Source organism: Galeopterus variegatus, unplaced genomic scaffold (assembly GCF_000696425.1).
Source record: "Galeopterus variegatus unplaced genomic scaffold, G_variegatus-3.0.2 Scaffold843, whole genome shotgun sequence".
Lineage (NCBI taxonomy): Eukaryota > Metazoa > Chordata > Mammalia > Dermoptera > Cynocephalidae > Galeopterus > Galeopterus variegatus.
Genome location: NW_007726954.1, coordinates 259187 through 271693, shown reverse-complemented (window position 1 = coordinate 271693; position 12507 = coordinate 259187). Strand labels below are relative to the sequence as shown.

The window sequence follows — 12507 nt, the reverse complement described above, 5'->3', positions numbered from 1 at the left end:
CTAATCATGTCATAATTTTTTTTTTTTTTTTTTTTTTTTCCTTTTTGTCTTTTTTCGTGACCGGCAACGGGATCGCAACCCTCGGCGTTGCTCCCGCGCCTCGCTCAGCCAGTGAGCCGCCGGTCTGTATGTGGGATCCAAACCCTTGGTGGGAGCGCCGCTGCGCTCCCATGCGGCACACTGTAGCAGTGTGCCACCGGGCCGGCCCGTCATGTCACAATTTCTTTTTTTTTTTTTTTTGTCTTTTTGTCTTTTTCCGTGTCCGGCAACGGATCGCAACCCTCAGTGTTGCCCCCGTACCGGACCGGGGACCGGCAACGGGATCGCAACCCTCGGCGTTGCTCCCGCGCCTCGCTCAGCCAGTGAGCCGCCGGTCTGTATGTGGGATCCAAACCCTTGGTGGGAGCGCCGCTGCGCTCCCATGCGGCACACTGTAGCAGTGTGCCACCGGGCCGGCCCGTCATGTCACAATTTCTTTTTTTTTTTTTTTTGTCTTTTTGTCTTTTTCCGTGTCCGGCAACGGATCGCAACCCTCAGTGTTGCCCCCGTACCGGACCGGGGACCGGCAACGGGATCGCAACCCTCGGCGTTGCTCCCGCGCCTCGCTCAGCCAGTGAGCCGCCGGTCTGTATGTGGGATCCGAACCCTCGGCGGGAGCGCTGCCGCGCTTCCCAAGCGGCGCACTATCCAGTGCGCCACTGGGCCGGCCCGTCATGTCATAATTTCTACATTAATTTTCTTCCTATGTCTTCTCAGGTGCTTATAGAAAAGTCTTTGGGGGGAGGGGGACCGGCCCGGTGGTGCACTGGATAGTACGCCACTTGGGAAGCGCGGCAGCGCTCCCGCCGAGGGTTCGGATCCCACATACAGACCGGTTCCCGCTCACTGGCTGAGCGAGGCGCGGGAGCAACGCTGAGGGTTGCGATCCCGTTGCCGGTCCCCAGTCCGGTACGGGGGCAACACTGAGGGTTGCGATCCGTTGCCGGACACGGAAAAAGACAAAAGACAAAAAAAAAAGAAAAGTCTTTGGGGTGAACCTTTGTTGTTGTTGTTGTTTAGATTTCTTGTTTTTTTCTTTCTTTATAGGTTCTTTCCAACGAAGAAAAGAGATCAAATTATGATCAGTATGGAGATGCTGGAGAGAACCAGGGCTACCAAAAGCAGCAGCAGCAGCGAGGGTATCGCTTTCGCCATTTCCATGATAATTTTTATTTTGATGAATCTTTTTTTCACTTCCCTTTCAATTCTGAGCGGCGGGACTCAATTGATGAAAAGTACTTCCTGCACTTTTCACATTATGTGAATGAAGTGGTTCCAGACAGCTTCAAGAAACCCTACCTCATTAAGATCACCTCAGATTGGTGCTTTAGCTGTATCCATATCGAGCCTGTTTGGAAAGAGGTGGTTCAAGAACTGGAAGGATTGGGTAAGATAATTTTATTCATTGGAAGGCATTTCTGTAGGAGAAGAACAATATAGGATCTCTTTCGAGTTTTATGAGATATTGGGGAAAAGAAGCAGTTAATGTGATTTCTCTTCACAAGTTCATGGTAATTGGTGTTTTCCAGGGTCACATTTTCCGGGAAGGGAAATGCATAAGCCACTTTCATTTTGCATTGCTAATTTGAAGTTTTATATATATGGTCTGCTAACATCTAGTGGGGGGCCTAATACATAGGAGAAATCTAAAAATTATCGGTTCAACATAGCAGCCCTCAAGCGTCAATTTTAATGCTAGTGGGGTTTGCAGATAATATGGTATTTGTGATTTCACTCTGTATTAGTTTGCTTGGGCTGCCATAACAAAATACCACAGACTGGGTGCTTAAACAACAGAAGTTTATTTTCTCACAGTTCTGAAGGCTAGAAGTCCAAGGTCAAGGTGTCAGTAGATTTTGTTTCTTCTGAGTCCCCTCTTCCTGGCTTGCAGATGGCTGCTGCGTACTGCGTGTTCAAGTGGTCATGTCTGTGCATGCACAAATCTGGTGTCTCTTTCTGTATCCTTACCTCTTATAAGAACACCAGTCATTTTGGATTAGGGCTCACTCTAGCGACCCCATTTTAATTTAATTACTTTATGGTTGGGGGGAGGTCACCTGGCCCGTAGAGGGATCCAGACCCTTGACTTTGGTGTTATAAGGTATAAGGCTATGCTCTAGTCTACTGAGATAATTGGCCAGCCCCTAATTAATTCTTTAAGGCCCTGTCTCAGCTTGAGCTGCCACAACAAAATACCATAGGCTGGGTGGCTTAAACAACAGAAATCTATTTCTCACAGTTCTGGAGGCTGGAAGTCTAAGATCAAGGTGCCACCATTGTTGAGTTCTTATGAGGGCTCTCTTCCTGGCTTTCAGGCGGCTGTCTTGCTATGTCCTCTCATGTCTCATGTCTCTTCTTATAAGGTTGCTAATCCTATCATGTGAGTGTTCTACTCATGATCTAATTACCTCCTAAAGGTGCCATCTCCAAATACCATCACATTGGAGGTTAGGACTTCAACATTTGAATTGGGGGGGGGGACACATTTCAGCCCATAACACTTTGTAACAGCCATGGGATACGTGCCATCTCCAAATACCATCACATTGGAGGTTAGGACTTCAACATTTGAATTGGGGGGGGGACACATTTCAGCCCATAACACTTTGTAACAGCCATGGGATATCACTGTCAATCGCAGATTAGCCTTTCCTTCATCCATATTTACCACTTATGACCAGGAAAATTTTAGTGATCCAGGGAAGATATTTATATAGTAAATCCTAAAATTTGGAATTACTGCATTGAATGTGTGTGTGTGTGTGTGTGTGTGTGTTTTATGGGCATTAGCAGACCTATTCTTGAGTAACTAAAAAGGGACAAACAACTCTGAAAGCTAGAATCCCAAGATTAAGGTGTCAGTAGGTTTTGTTTCTTCTTAGCAGAGAAGGCATGGATCTCTCTGGAGAGAGCATAATACTAGAAATCATTGGTTCATTTATTCTAAAATAGAAATTTTCAAGCTGGTGTTTGGAAGCACTAAGATACTCAGATTTGGCAAAGTGCTTTCCTGGGACTGAATACAGTTGTTCTAGGAAAAAGATGAGGAAGTTGGTTTAGTGCAATATCTGACTTACAGTAGGCAGTCAGTAGGTCTTTGCTGTGTTGGTGCATAATGAATGAATGAGAAGTTGCAATCAGGTAGAAGCCACTGGATTGAATAGCTTCTTTGTCACAAAGTATATTTTCATTTTATGCCATGCTGGGTAGTATACTGAAAACTATTTTATCTAGGGGCCAACATTAAGGCCCAACAGCAGAGCATGAACACTAAACCATTGCAGGATTTAGGGTGCTTATACATTTACACCAAAGTCAGATCAGGACCAAAATTATATTTTAAACATGCCAGGCAAACATGTATAGCACAGTGGTTACAACCATAGTCTTTGGCATCAGGTAGACCAGTGTTCAAATCTGAGCTCTGTCATTTACTGTCTTTGTGTCCTTTGGACAAATTACTTAACTCAGGTTTTTTCATCTCTGAAATGGGGGTAATAATGTCAAACAGTATTGTTAAGAAGATTAAATGAAAAAAATTTATGCTAAGTGCCTGATGCATATGAAGCACTTAAATGAACCTTAGAAAATTTCTGATTAACTGGGTTTCTGGTTTACCAAAGTAAATTTTTTAAAAGTACGTATTTTATAAGCCCCTTTTGAAAATCTTTCTTAAATGTGTTAGTCTACTTTCTTCAACTCACTGACCACAAAGCACTGACTCTTGACTTATTTTGAGCTGAGCATTGAAAGGTGATTAGAAGTTAGCGGGGCGGGAAACTGAGGAATAACATTACAGACAGGGGAAGCAGTGCAGGCAGAGAAACAAAGAGCGTCCACAGATCGGCCAGCAGCAGTGTGACTGGGTGTGGGTGAGAGAAGAGGAAGCAGGAAGAGCTTGCCAGAGCCAGCTAGGAAGGAGCCTAAAAGGCCAGGCTAAGGGAGCTGGACTTTATGTTATAGTATGGGATAAGGCCAAGAAAAGTTTTGCATAGAGGAGTGATCTGGTCAGATATAAACAGTAGAAAGCTGGCTGGTAAAGTTATATGAGGGATGGATTGAAGAAGGTAAGAGGCAAGGAGGTTACCAGCCTTGGTAATAGAGCAATTATTGTCCTGAACAAGGGCAGCAGGAATTAGAGGGAGATGGGCAAGTATAGGCTGTTTCAGGGGTAGGATCATGGAGGCCTAGGGGGACCTGGCTCCTGGAACCATCTGAATGTGGGAAATGAGGAAAAGATGATAGAAAGGGTCAAGATCGATTCTGCATTTTGATTTGAGCCACTGGGTGGGCAGGGAATACAGTAGAGAGAAATGGTTTGAAATAAAAACTAGGGTTTGGACATTCAATGTCAAATAATACAGATGTAATAATAATAATAGCTTATATTTATTGAGAGTTTATCATATGTCCAGTACCATTATAAGTACCAACTCATATTAAAGAATAACCCTGTGAGGCAGGTGCTATTGCCATCCCTCTTTTACAGACACTTAGCTCACTTTTGGTACTTGGACCAGGGTCATAGTTAGTATTTGGCAGTGCTGGGACTTGAACCGAGGTAGTCTGTCTCTACAGTCCGTGCATTGAACCGTGGTGCTGTACTGCTTTTCAGTGTCCTTAAATTGATGATTGAAGATCTTGCCATTCTATTGGGTTGTTGTGCTGTATAATTCTAGTAAGTCAGCACTCAAAATTACAAGAGTGGAAGAAGCTGGAATTGCATTCATAGAACTAATACTTATAGAACTAATACTTACTCAGTATTTTATCCATTCCCTACCCCACTCCCCAGATCTCCTGGAAGATGACCTGTGATGAAATGTATTAAATTAGTTTGGTTTATACGCCACTTTCCACTTTGGTGATGAAATGTATTAAATTAGTTTGGTTTATACGCCACTTTGAACATTCAGATTGACTGAAGATTCCTGACAACTGAGTTCTACTTGGTTACAGTTTGGTGACATTGAGATGAGATCAGGACAGTATCCAAGGTCATTTCCTGTCCAGTTGAGGTATCACCATGCTTTAAGATAGTTTCTGCAGAAAATGTTTCTATTTTGAATTAACAGAAAGAGCAGACAGTCTCAAAGATTAGCTGAGTGGTCTGGGGAAGCTTGAACATTTCAGAATAACATAAAAGGTCTGAATTGCAGTATATGAGAGAAATAGAACAGTTCTACCCAGAGGAGAAATGTTGCAGCTATTTAGGTGAAATCTACAGTCATTCAATCTGATAATAACTAGTGTGCAAAAAGCATCCAACATTTATAGGCAACTGTGCTGTGGAGGAAGGCCAGAAATAGTACTGTCCCTGACCTTGAGGAGCACACCATTCAGAAATGTTGCAGCTATTTAGGTGAAATCTACAGTCATTCAATCTGATAATAACTAGTGTGCGAAAAGCATCCAACATTTATAGGCAACTGTGCTGTGGAGGAAGGCCAGAAATAGTACTGTCCCTGACCTTGAGGAGCACACCATTTAGTTGAAGAGAAAATATGTACCCAGATATCTAACACCAACCTCATACTTGCAAGTGCAGAATAATGAAGTGCTGATGGAGTAAGCAGAGGGTGACAAGGAATTCATTCCATCTTCTCATTTAAAACTTTTTTCTTGATCAACTCTCATGTGTCAGTTACTGTATTAGGCACTAACAGATCTATAATAATAGTTTTTTTGAGCATCTCAGTTGTCTTGCATTGTGCTCAGTGCTTTGTACAGATCATCTTTATCCTCAGAGCAACCCAGTGAGGGGGAGACTATTATTACCCCTACTTTACAGATGAGGAAACTGAGGCATAGGAAGATTAAGGAACTAATTCAAGGTCACACTACTCATAAGCAGCAGTGCTGGGCTATGGACCCAGGAGTCTAACACTCTTAGACACTGCACTGCTTCAGAAATAACTAAATTCTGGTCCTCATGACCAGGAAATTCAAATAAGAGATACACCTGACTCATCATAGCACACTCAGTGCGTGCTGGGAGGTGTACACAGCCACCAGGGTGTCAAGGAGGTTGCACGTCTTGAAATCAAATATCATTTTAGGGAAACCGAATTTGGATGACCATGCAGTGATTATTTGCCATGACTTCTTATTTTAAAAGAAAGAATTATTCCTCTTTCAAGGGTTTGCTAATTACGTAGCAATCTCATACTGTCTAAGAATAGGGTCTGCCTAAATATTGGCAAAAATATGTATTTTTTCCTGCTTTAGCTGTCTTATTGATCTTGTTTTATTTCACATCCTTTTGCATCTTTGTGGCTTGTTTATTGGCGGGTTTCTATTTAGCCAAATTTGACGGTAGTGTGTTCTTCCAGTTGGCTCTATGCCATCCCCTAAGGCATATTCAAAGGTGGAGAGAAAATAAATGTGTATGTGCTACTGAGAGGGAAAAATAAAGAATTTCCCTAAAAGATGTAATATGTGTTTAGGATTGCACGATGACAGCAAATATAATTTGGCACCTCAGAATACAGACATGACAGAGATGTGTAGTACTCCACAGAAAGAAGACCCTCTTACAGCTTCAAAAAGAGGAGAATATATGGTATTTTTAATTCCCCAGGAAATGCAAATTAGCCAGAAACATCAATCCATATAAAAATCAAATACCGTTTCTGAAAGAAGACACTAATGCTTTGCCTTTCTTTTAAATTTACTACTCAAGTTCTTTTGGATTCTTGGCACATCTGTCTGTCATCTAGCCAGGTTATGCTGAGTCCAGATAAGGATACATGAATAGGGGCAGCCGGCTAGCTCAGGTGGCTAAAGCGTGGTACTGATAACACCAAGGTCCAGGGTTCAATCCCTGCACCAGCCAGCTGCAAAAAAAAAAAAGAATACGTCGATGATTTTACTTGCTGTTGGCCTAGCTGAGCTTGCTTTACAAATCCTGAACTTTGCAGTGTAGAAAATTTGAATCTGAAGACAGAGAAAGACAATGGAAACTATGTTCACTGTGACTCAGAGACCCTAAGTCACTACCAGTCATTATAGTCGTTTCCCAGCCAGTCTTCCAAATTTTTTTTACTCTTTCTTCCCAGCTTGTAGGGGGGAAGGGTAGATCTAGACCAAAAAACATGTTTGGACTTCTTATTATACTTTTAAATATCTTTTCAGGGAGAAAAATACCACAAATTTAAAATGCTAAATATTTATTATTATTTATCCTGTTCTACGCCTTATAAAGATCAATATATAAGGAAGAAGTAAGATACCTCCAGAAGTTAGAAATAGGATTGTAATAGTAATAATTGAAGTCCTTTGCAGAAATGACCCAAGAACATAGCCTGAATCAGTTCGGAAATGCCTGCATTTAATGGAAGTGGTGTAGTTATCCTGAGAATTCAAAAGTAATTTAAAGTAAAAGAGATGAAACTTAATCACTGTATTCTGTTTTGACTGGGGGAAGACCATATTGATGGGAGCCTAGGAAAAAGTAAGGAAAGGAGGACATAAAGAACAGCAAGAATTTGACATTCTTTATTCCCCCCTGTGCACGAGGAAGAGACACCGGCTCTGTCAGAGGATAAAATCCCACCCGCTAAGAGACAGTCTCTTTTTCAGACTTCCCCGTGGTCTGGATGAGATAATACTCACTAACAGTAGCTGTAATTAATTAGGCACCTACTATATTCCAGGCTCTGGGTTGGGTTCTTTTTTGTAGTGTATCATCTCCATTTTATAAATAAGGAAACTGGGGCTCAGAGGGGTTAAATGATTTGCCTAAGGCTACACAGCTAATGAGTTAGGAGAGCTGGGATTTCAATCTGGAGCTTCTGACTTTGAATGCTTTACTTGATTCATTTCTTTGTTTAAAAAAAAAAAAAAGAGTGCCAATTACGTGTCAGGAACTGTTCTAAATATTAGGATACAGTGGTAAACAAAATAGCCAAAAATCCTTGCCCTCATGGAGCTTATATTGTAGTGAAGGGAGACAAACAAACAAATACAATATTTAGTCCATCAATTGGTGATAAATTATGATAAAGCAGAGATGGTTACTAGGGAACGCCAGGGTGAGAAGTTGCAGCTTTCAACTGGGCAGACAAGGAAGGTGGCACTGAGAAGGCAGCCTGCAGGGGTGGATGAGGGTCAGGGATAACTGGGGAAGAGCAGCGTGGCCGGGCGTAGAAGATCTCTTCAGTTCTCCTTTGCTCTCCCCCGCCTGCCCACATCCCTTGCCCTGACTCCAGGCCCACCAGCCACCTTTCCAGTTACTAATCCAGGTCCCCATGTGCCCTCAGTCTGGTAGGAGCTATGTTGAATGACATGGTTACTAGAAAGCCATATTCCCCAGGATTGGTTAAAAAATTGGTATCTCATCTATGTAGCAATCCCTGGTAAGGTCACTTAGGGTGAGTCAGTCTCTAAGAAATGATCCCTCCAGTGTTCAGAGCCCAGGAAAGATGTGGTCACTGGAGGCAGTAAGGAGTCCGAGCTTTGCAGTCAGCTGGGACTGGGTTCAGGCCGTAAGGTCACTTAGGGTGAGTCAGTCTCTAAGAAATGATCCCTCCAGTGTTCAGAGCCCAGGGTAGATGTGGTCACTGGAGGCAGTAAGGAGTTCGGGCTTTGCAGTCAGCTGGGACTGGGTTCAGGCCTTGGTTCCACTGCACCTGTGATGCCAGGTGAGTTTTCCTCAGCCTCTCCCAGCATCAGTTCCTCATCCCTGAAGATAAACACACTCACCACACAGGGTGGCTGTGTGAGCATGGAAGTGGCGATGTGTACAAGCTCTGGGCATGACACTCGTTCCACCCCGGGCCTTTGCTGGGTAGCCAGGTGGCCTCCCTAGTTGGTGTCTCTTCTGTCTTTCCATAGGATAAAATCTCTCAGCGTATGTTCCTGCTGCGTTCTTGCTCTTCCTTCTGCTCACATAGTGCTTCGTGTACTTCTGCTTGTTGACGTTGTCCCATAGTTATTTTTAATACCTGCGGTGTGATACAAGAGTGTGCTAGACTTGGCTGTAGAACGTCCGCTTCAGAATCTTGTTCTGCAATTTTATCAGCTCTGCAACCTGGGATAAATCACTTAGCCTCTCTGAATCTCTTTCTGTATCTGTAAAATGAGGGGAGTGGACTATGCAATGCCTAAGGTTCCTCTTTTCCTGCCCATGAGACAAGGGTCACAATCAGATAGGCTGCAGACAGGTTTTTTAGTCTGCTCAACAATTTTAAAGCATTAAGTTTGGGATCCTTGCCATTTACTTACCAATTCCAATTTAGGAATTTACCAATTAGGAAATAATCACACAAGTGTACAAAGATGTGTATACAAAGATGTACAAGGATGCCCATTTTTTTTAAAACATTCCTTTCAATAGTGAGGGCCAAAAGCAACTTTCGATATTGTGATTTATAATAATAGATATACATATTTTTTGTTTGTTTTAAAAAGATGACCGGTAAGGGGATCTTAACCCTTGACTTGGTGTTGTCAGCACCACGCTCAGCCAGTGAGCGAACCGGCCATCCCTATATGGGATCCGAACCTGTAGCCTTGGTGTTATCAGCACCGCACTCTCCCGAGTGAGCCACGGGCCGGCCCAAGATATACATATTTTTATTTTGGTGTTCATTCCCAGTTCCTGGCACTGAGCTCCTAAAACTCTTGTGACTTCCTGAGCAGTAGGGGTGCTAAGAGGATCTTTTGTTCTAATATTTGGTCTTGGACCCTGGTTGCTGACACAGAGCTCCCAATCCCTTGGAATCTCCAAGGAGATAGGAGCATCTTTTCTAATGATGCAACTCTTTTTTTTTTTAAAGATGACCGGTAAGGGGATCTCAACCCTTGGCTTGGTGTTGTCAGCACCACGCTCAGCCAGTGATCCAACCAGCCATCCCTACATAGGATCCGAACCTGTAGCCTTGGTGTTATCAGCACCGCACTCTCCTGACTGAGCCACGGGCCGGCCCTCTAATGATGCAACTCTTAATAGGCTCCTGGATGTGGATGGTCACCAGAAAGACCAAGCCATGATTAGAAGCTTATAAGTTTCAGCCCCACCTGTGTCCTACAGGAAGGGTGAGGGGCTAGAGATTGAGTTAATAGTTGATCACACCTACATGATGAAGCCTCCATAAAAATCCTTGAACTACTATTGGGTTCAAGAGCTTCCAGGTTGCTGAACACATTGAGGTGCCTGCTGCATGACATGCCCAAAGAGGGCATGGAAGCTCTGTGTGCACCCTTTCCTGTACCTTGCCCTATGCATCTCTTCCATCTGGCTATCCATCTGTGTCCTTTGTAGTATCCTTTGTAATAAATGGGTGAACATAAGTAAATTGCTTCCCTGAGTTCTGTGAGCTGCTCTAGCAAATTAATCGAACCCAAGGAGGGGGTCATGGGGACTCTTGGGTTTTGGCCAGTTGGTTAGGGGTCTGGGTCACAACCTGGGACTTGCGACCAGCATCTGAAGTGGAAGCAGTCTTGTGGGACTGAACCCTTAACGTGTGGGAGCTGACGTTGTCTCCAGGTAGAGAGTGAGAATTTAATTGAATTATAGGACACCCATTGGTGTCTGCTGGAGAGTTTCTTGGTGGGTGGGGGGAAACCCCACACATATGGTGTCAGAAGTGCTGTGTTAAGTGTGTGAGTGTCAGAGTAGGAAAAACAGTTTGGTTTAGGAGAAACAGTTTGGTTTTTCCTATCTCTTACACAGCTTCAATGTGCAAAATAAAAAATTGGTTAAACAGATTTTTGGCCTGGTTTCAGTGAGCTCCCATTATGTGCCAAGCTGTGTTCTGGATACATCAGTGAACTAAATGAAGATTCCTGCCTTCATGAGGCTTAGACTTTAGAAGGAGAAGACAGATGATAACCAATCGGCAGGAAAAGGAAAGTGTGTGGAATGTTAGAAGACGGTAAGCACCATGGAACAGAGAAAGTGAGGAGATTATGGAGGACCCTGAGTTTGTGAGCACAGTTTAAATATGGTGCCGATGTAGGCCTCATGGAGAGGACTGAAGTTGGTGAGGGAGTCAGTATGCAGACAGCAGGGACAAGCACACTCCAAGCAAGAGGAACAGCCAGTGCAAAGGCCCTGAGGCAGGAGCATGCCAGTATGTTCAACAAACAGCAAGGGTGCCGGGAGCTGGAGCAAGCTGCATGTGAGGTGTAGGAGAGGAAGGAAGGCGAAGGGGAACCCAGGGCCAAATTACAAAGAATCTTGGTGGCTTTTGTGAGGATTGTGGATTTTATTCCAAGTGAAACGGGTAAGTCTTTGCAGAGTTTGGGTAGAAGAGTGATGTGATCCTTTTTTACATTTTAGATGGAACAGTCTGATTAAGAATAGGCTGTGGGGGGACAGGGAGAAACAGGGAGACCATTTAGGAGGTTATTGCAGCAACCCGGGCAAGAGAGGTGGTGATGACCGAGAGGAGAGTGTGATGAAAGTGGTGGAAAACGGTCGAGGCCTGGCTGATGCTGAAGAGAGGACCACCAGGACTTGCTGGCACATTAGATGTGGGGTGCAAGAGCCGAGAGGCGCCGAAGATAACGCTCCTGATTTTTGGACCAGCCAGCCGCAAAAAAAAAAGGAAAAAGATTTTTGTCCTGGGTAATTGGGACGATAGAGCCACCATCAACTGAAATTGCAGAGGTGCGGGTGGAACCAGGTTTGTGGGAGGAGATCAGGAGTTTGTTTTTGGAAATGTTAAGGTTGAGAAGTCTAGTAGTGTTTTAGTCCATTATCGTTGCTTATAACAGGATACTTGGAACTGGGTAATTTGTAAGAAAATGAAATTTGCTTACAGTTTATGAAGCTGGGAAGACCACAATCCAGGGAGCACATCAGGTGAGGTGAACCTTTGGCAATGCAGAGTGTCACATGGCAGAGTGGCAGAGCGGAGAGAGAGAGAGCTCCTCACGTACTCCCCTTTTAAAGCCCTCAGAACCACACCCAGGACCACTATTTTTAATCCATTCACTAGGCATGGTCCTCAGAATCTAATCACCTCTTCAAGGCCCCACCTTTCAATTACCTTAATAGGATTTCCCACCCTCTTAACAGTCACAGTGGGGATCAAGCTACTAATACATAAAATCTGGGGGGCACAGTCCATACCAAGTAGACATCCAAGAGAGAACGTATATTTATTGGCTATTAATATTTAATGTGTCTCCAGTATTTAACAAAGTAACTGGCCCTCCAAATATATTGGTTGAATGAAAAAACAAGAAACATTATTCAAGTATTAAGTAAAACAAGTATCAGACGATCCCATTTTATGTGTACACGTACACATACACACACATTTGTGTTGAGAAAAGGAAAAACAGATACCAAAATATTAACAGTGGCCATATGGGATGTGGGTTTTTGAGTGACTTTAATTTAATTTCTTTCTCTTTTCTGAGAATCTATATTGCCTAATATCTCTATAAAGTAATGTATTAAAAGGGACACAGGTTCCTGAGGGTGAGAAGGCTATGACTTTCTTCTATCGATAAATC

The 12507-nt window shown here is 43.5% G+C and overlaps 1 protein-coding gene across 1 annotated transcript in view; it reads left to right on the top strand.

Moving 5' to 3' along the window:
• Positions 1-12507, top strand: part of DNAJC16 (DnaJ (Hsp40) homolog, subfamily C, member 16) — a 46928-nt gene that overhangs the window by 8336 nt on the left and 26085 nt on the right. Inside the window, exon 4 of the mRNA XM_008572851.1 lies at positions 1087-1426. Within this exon, the coding sequence (XP_008571073.1) occupies positions 1087-1426 (340 nt within the window). The remainder of the gene's footprint in view (positions 1-1086; positions 1427-12507) is intronic.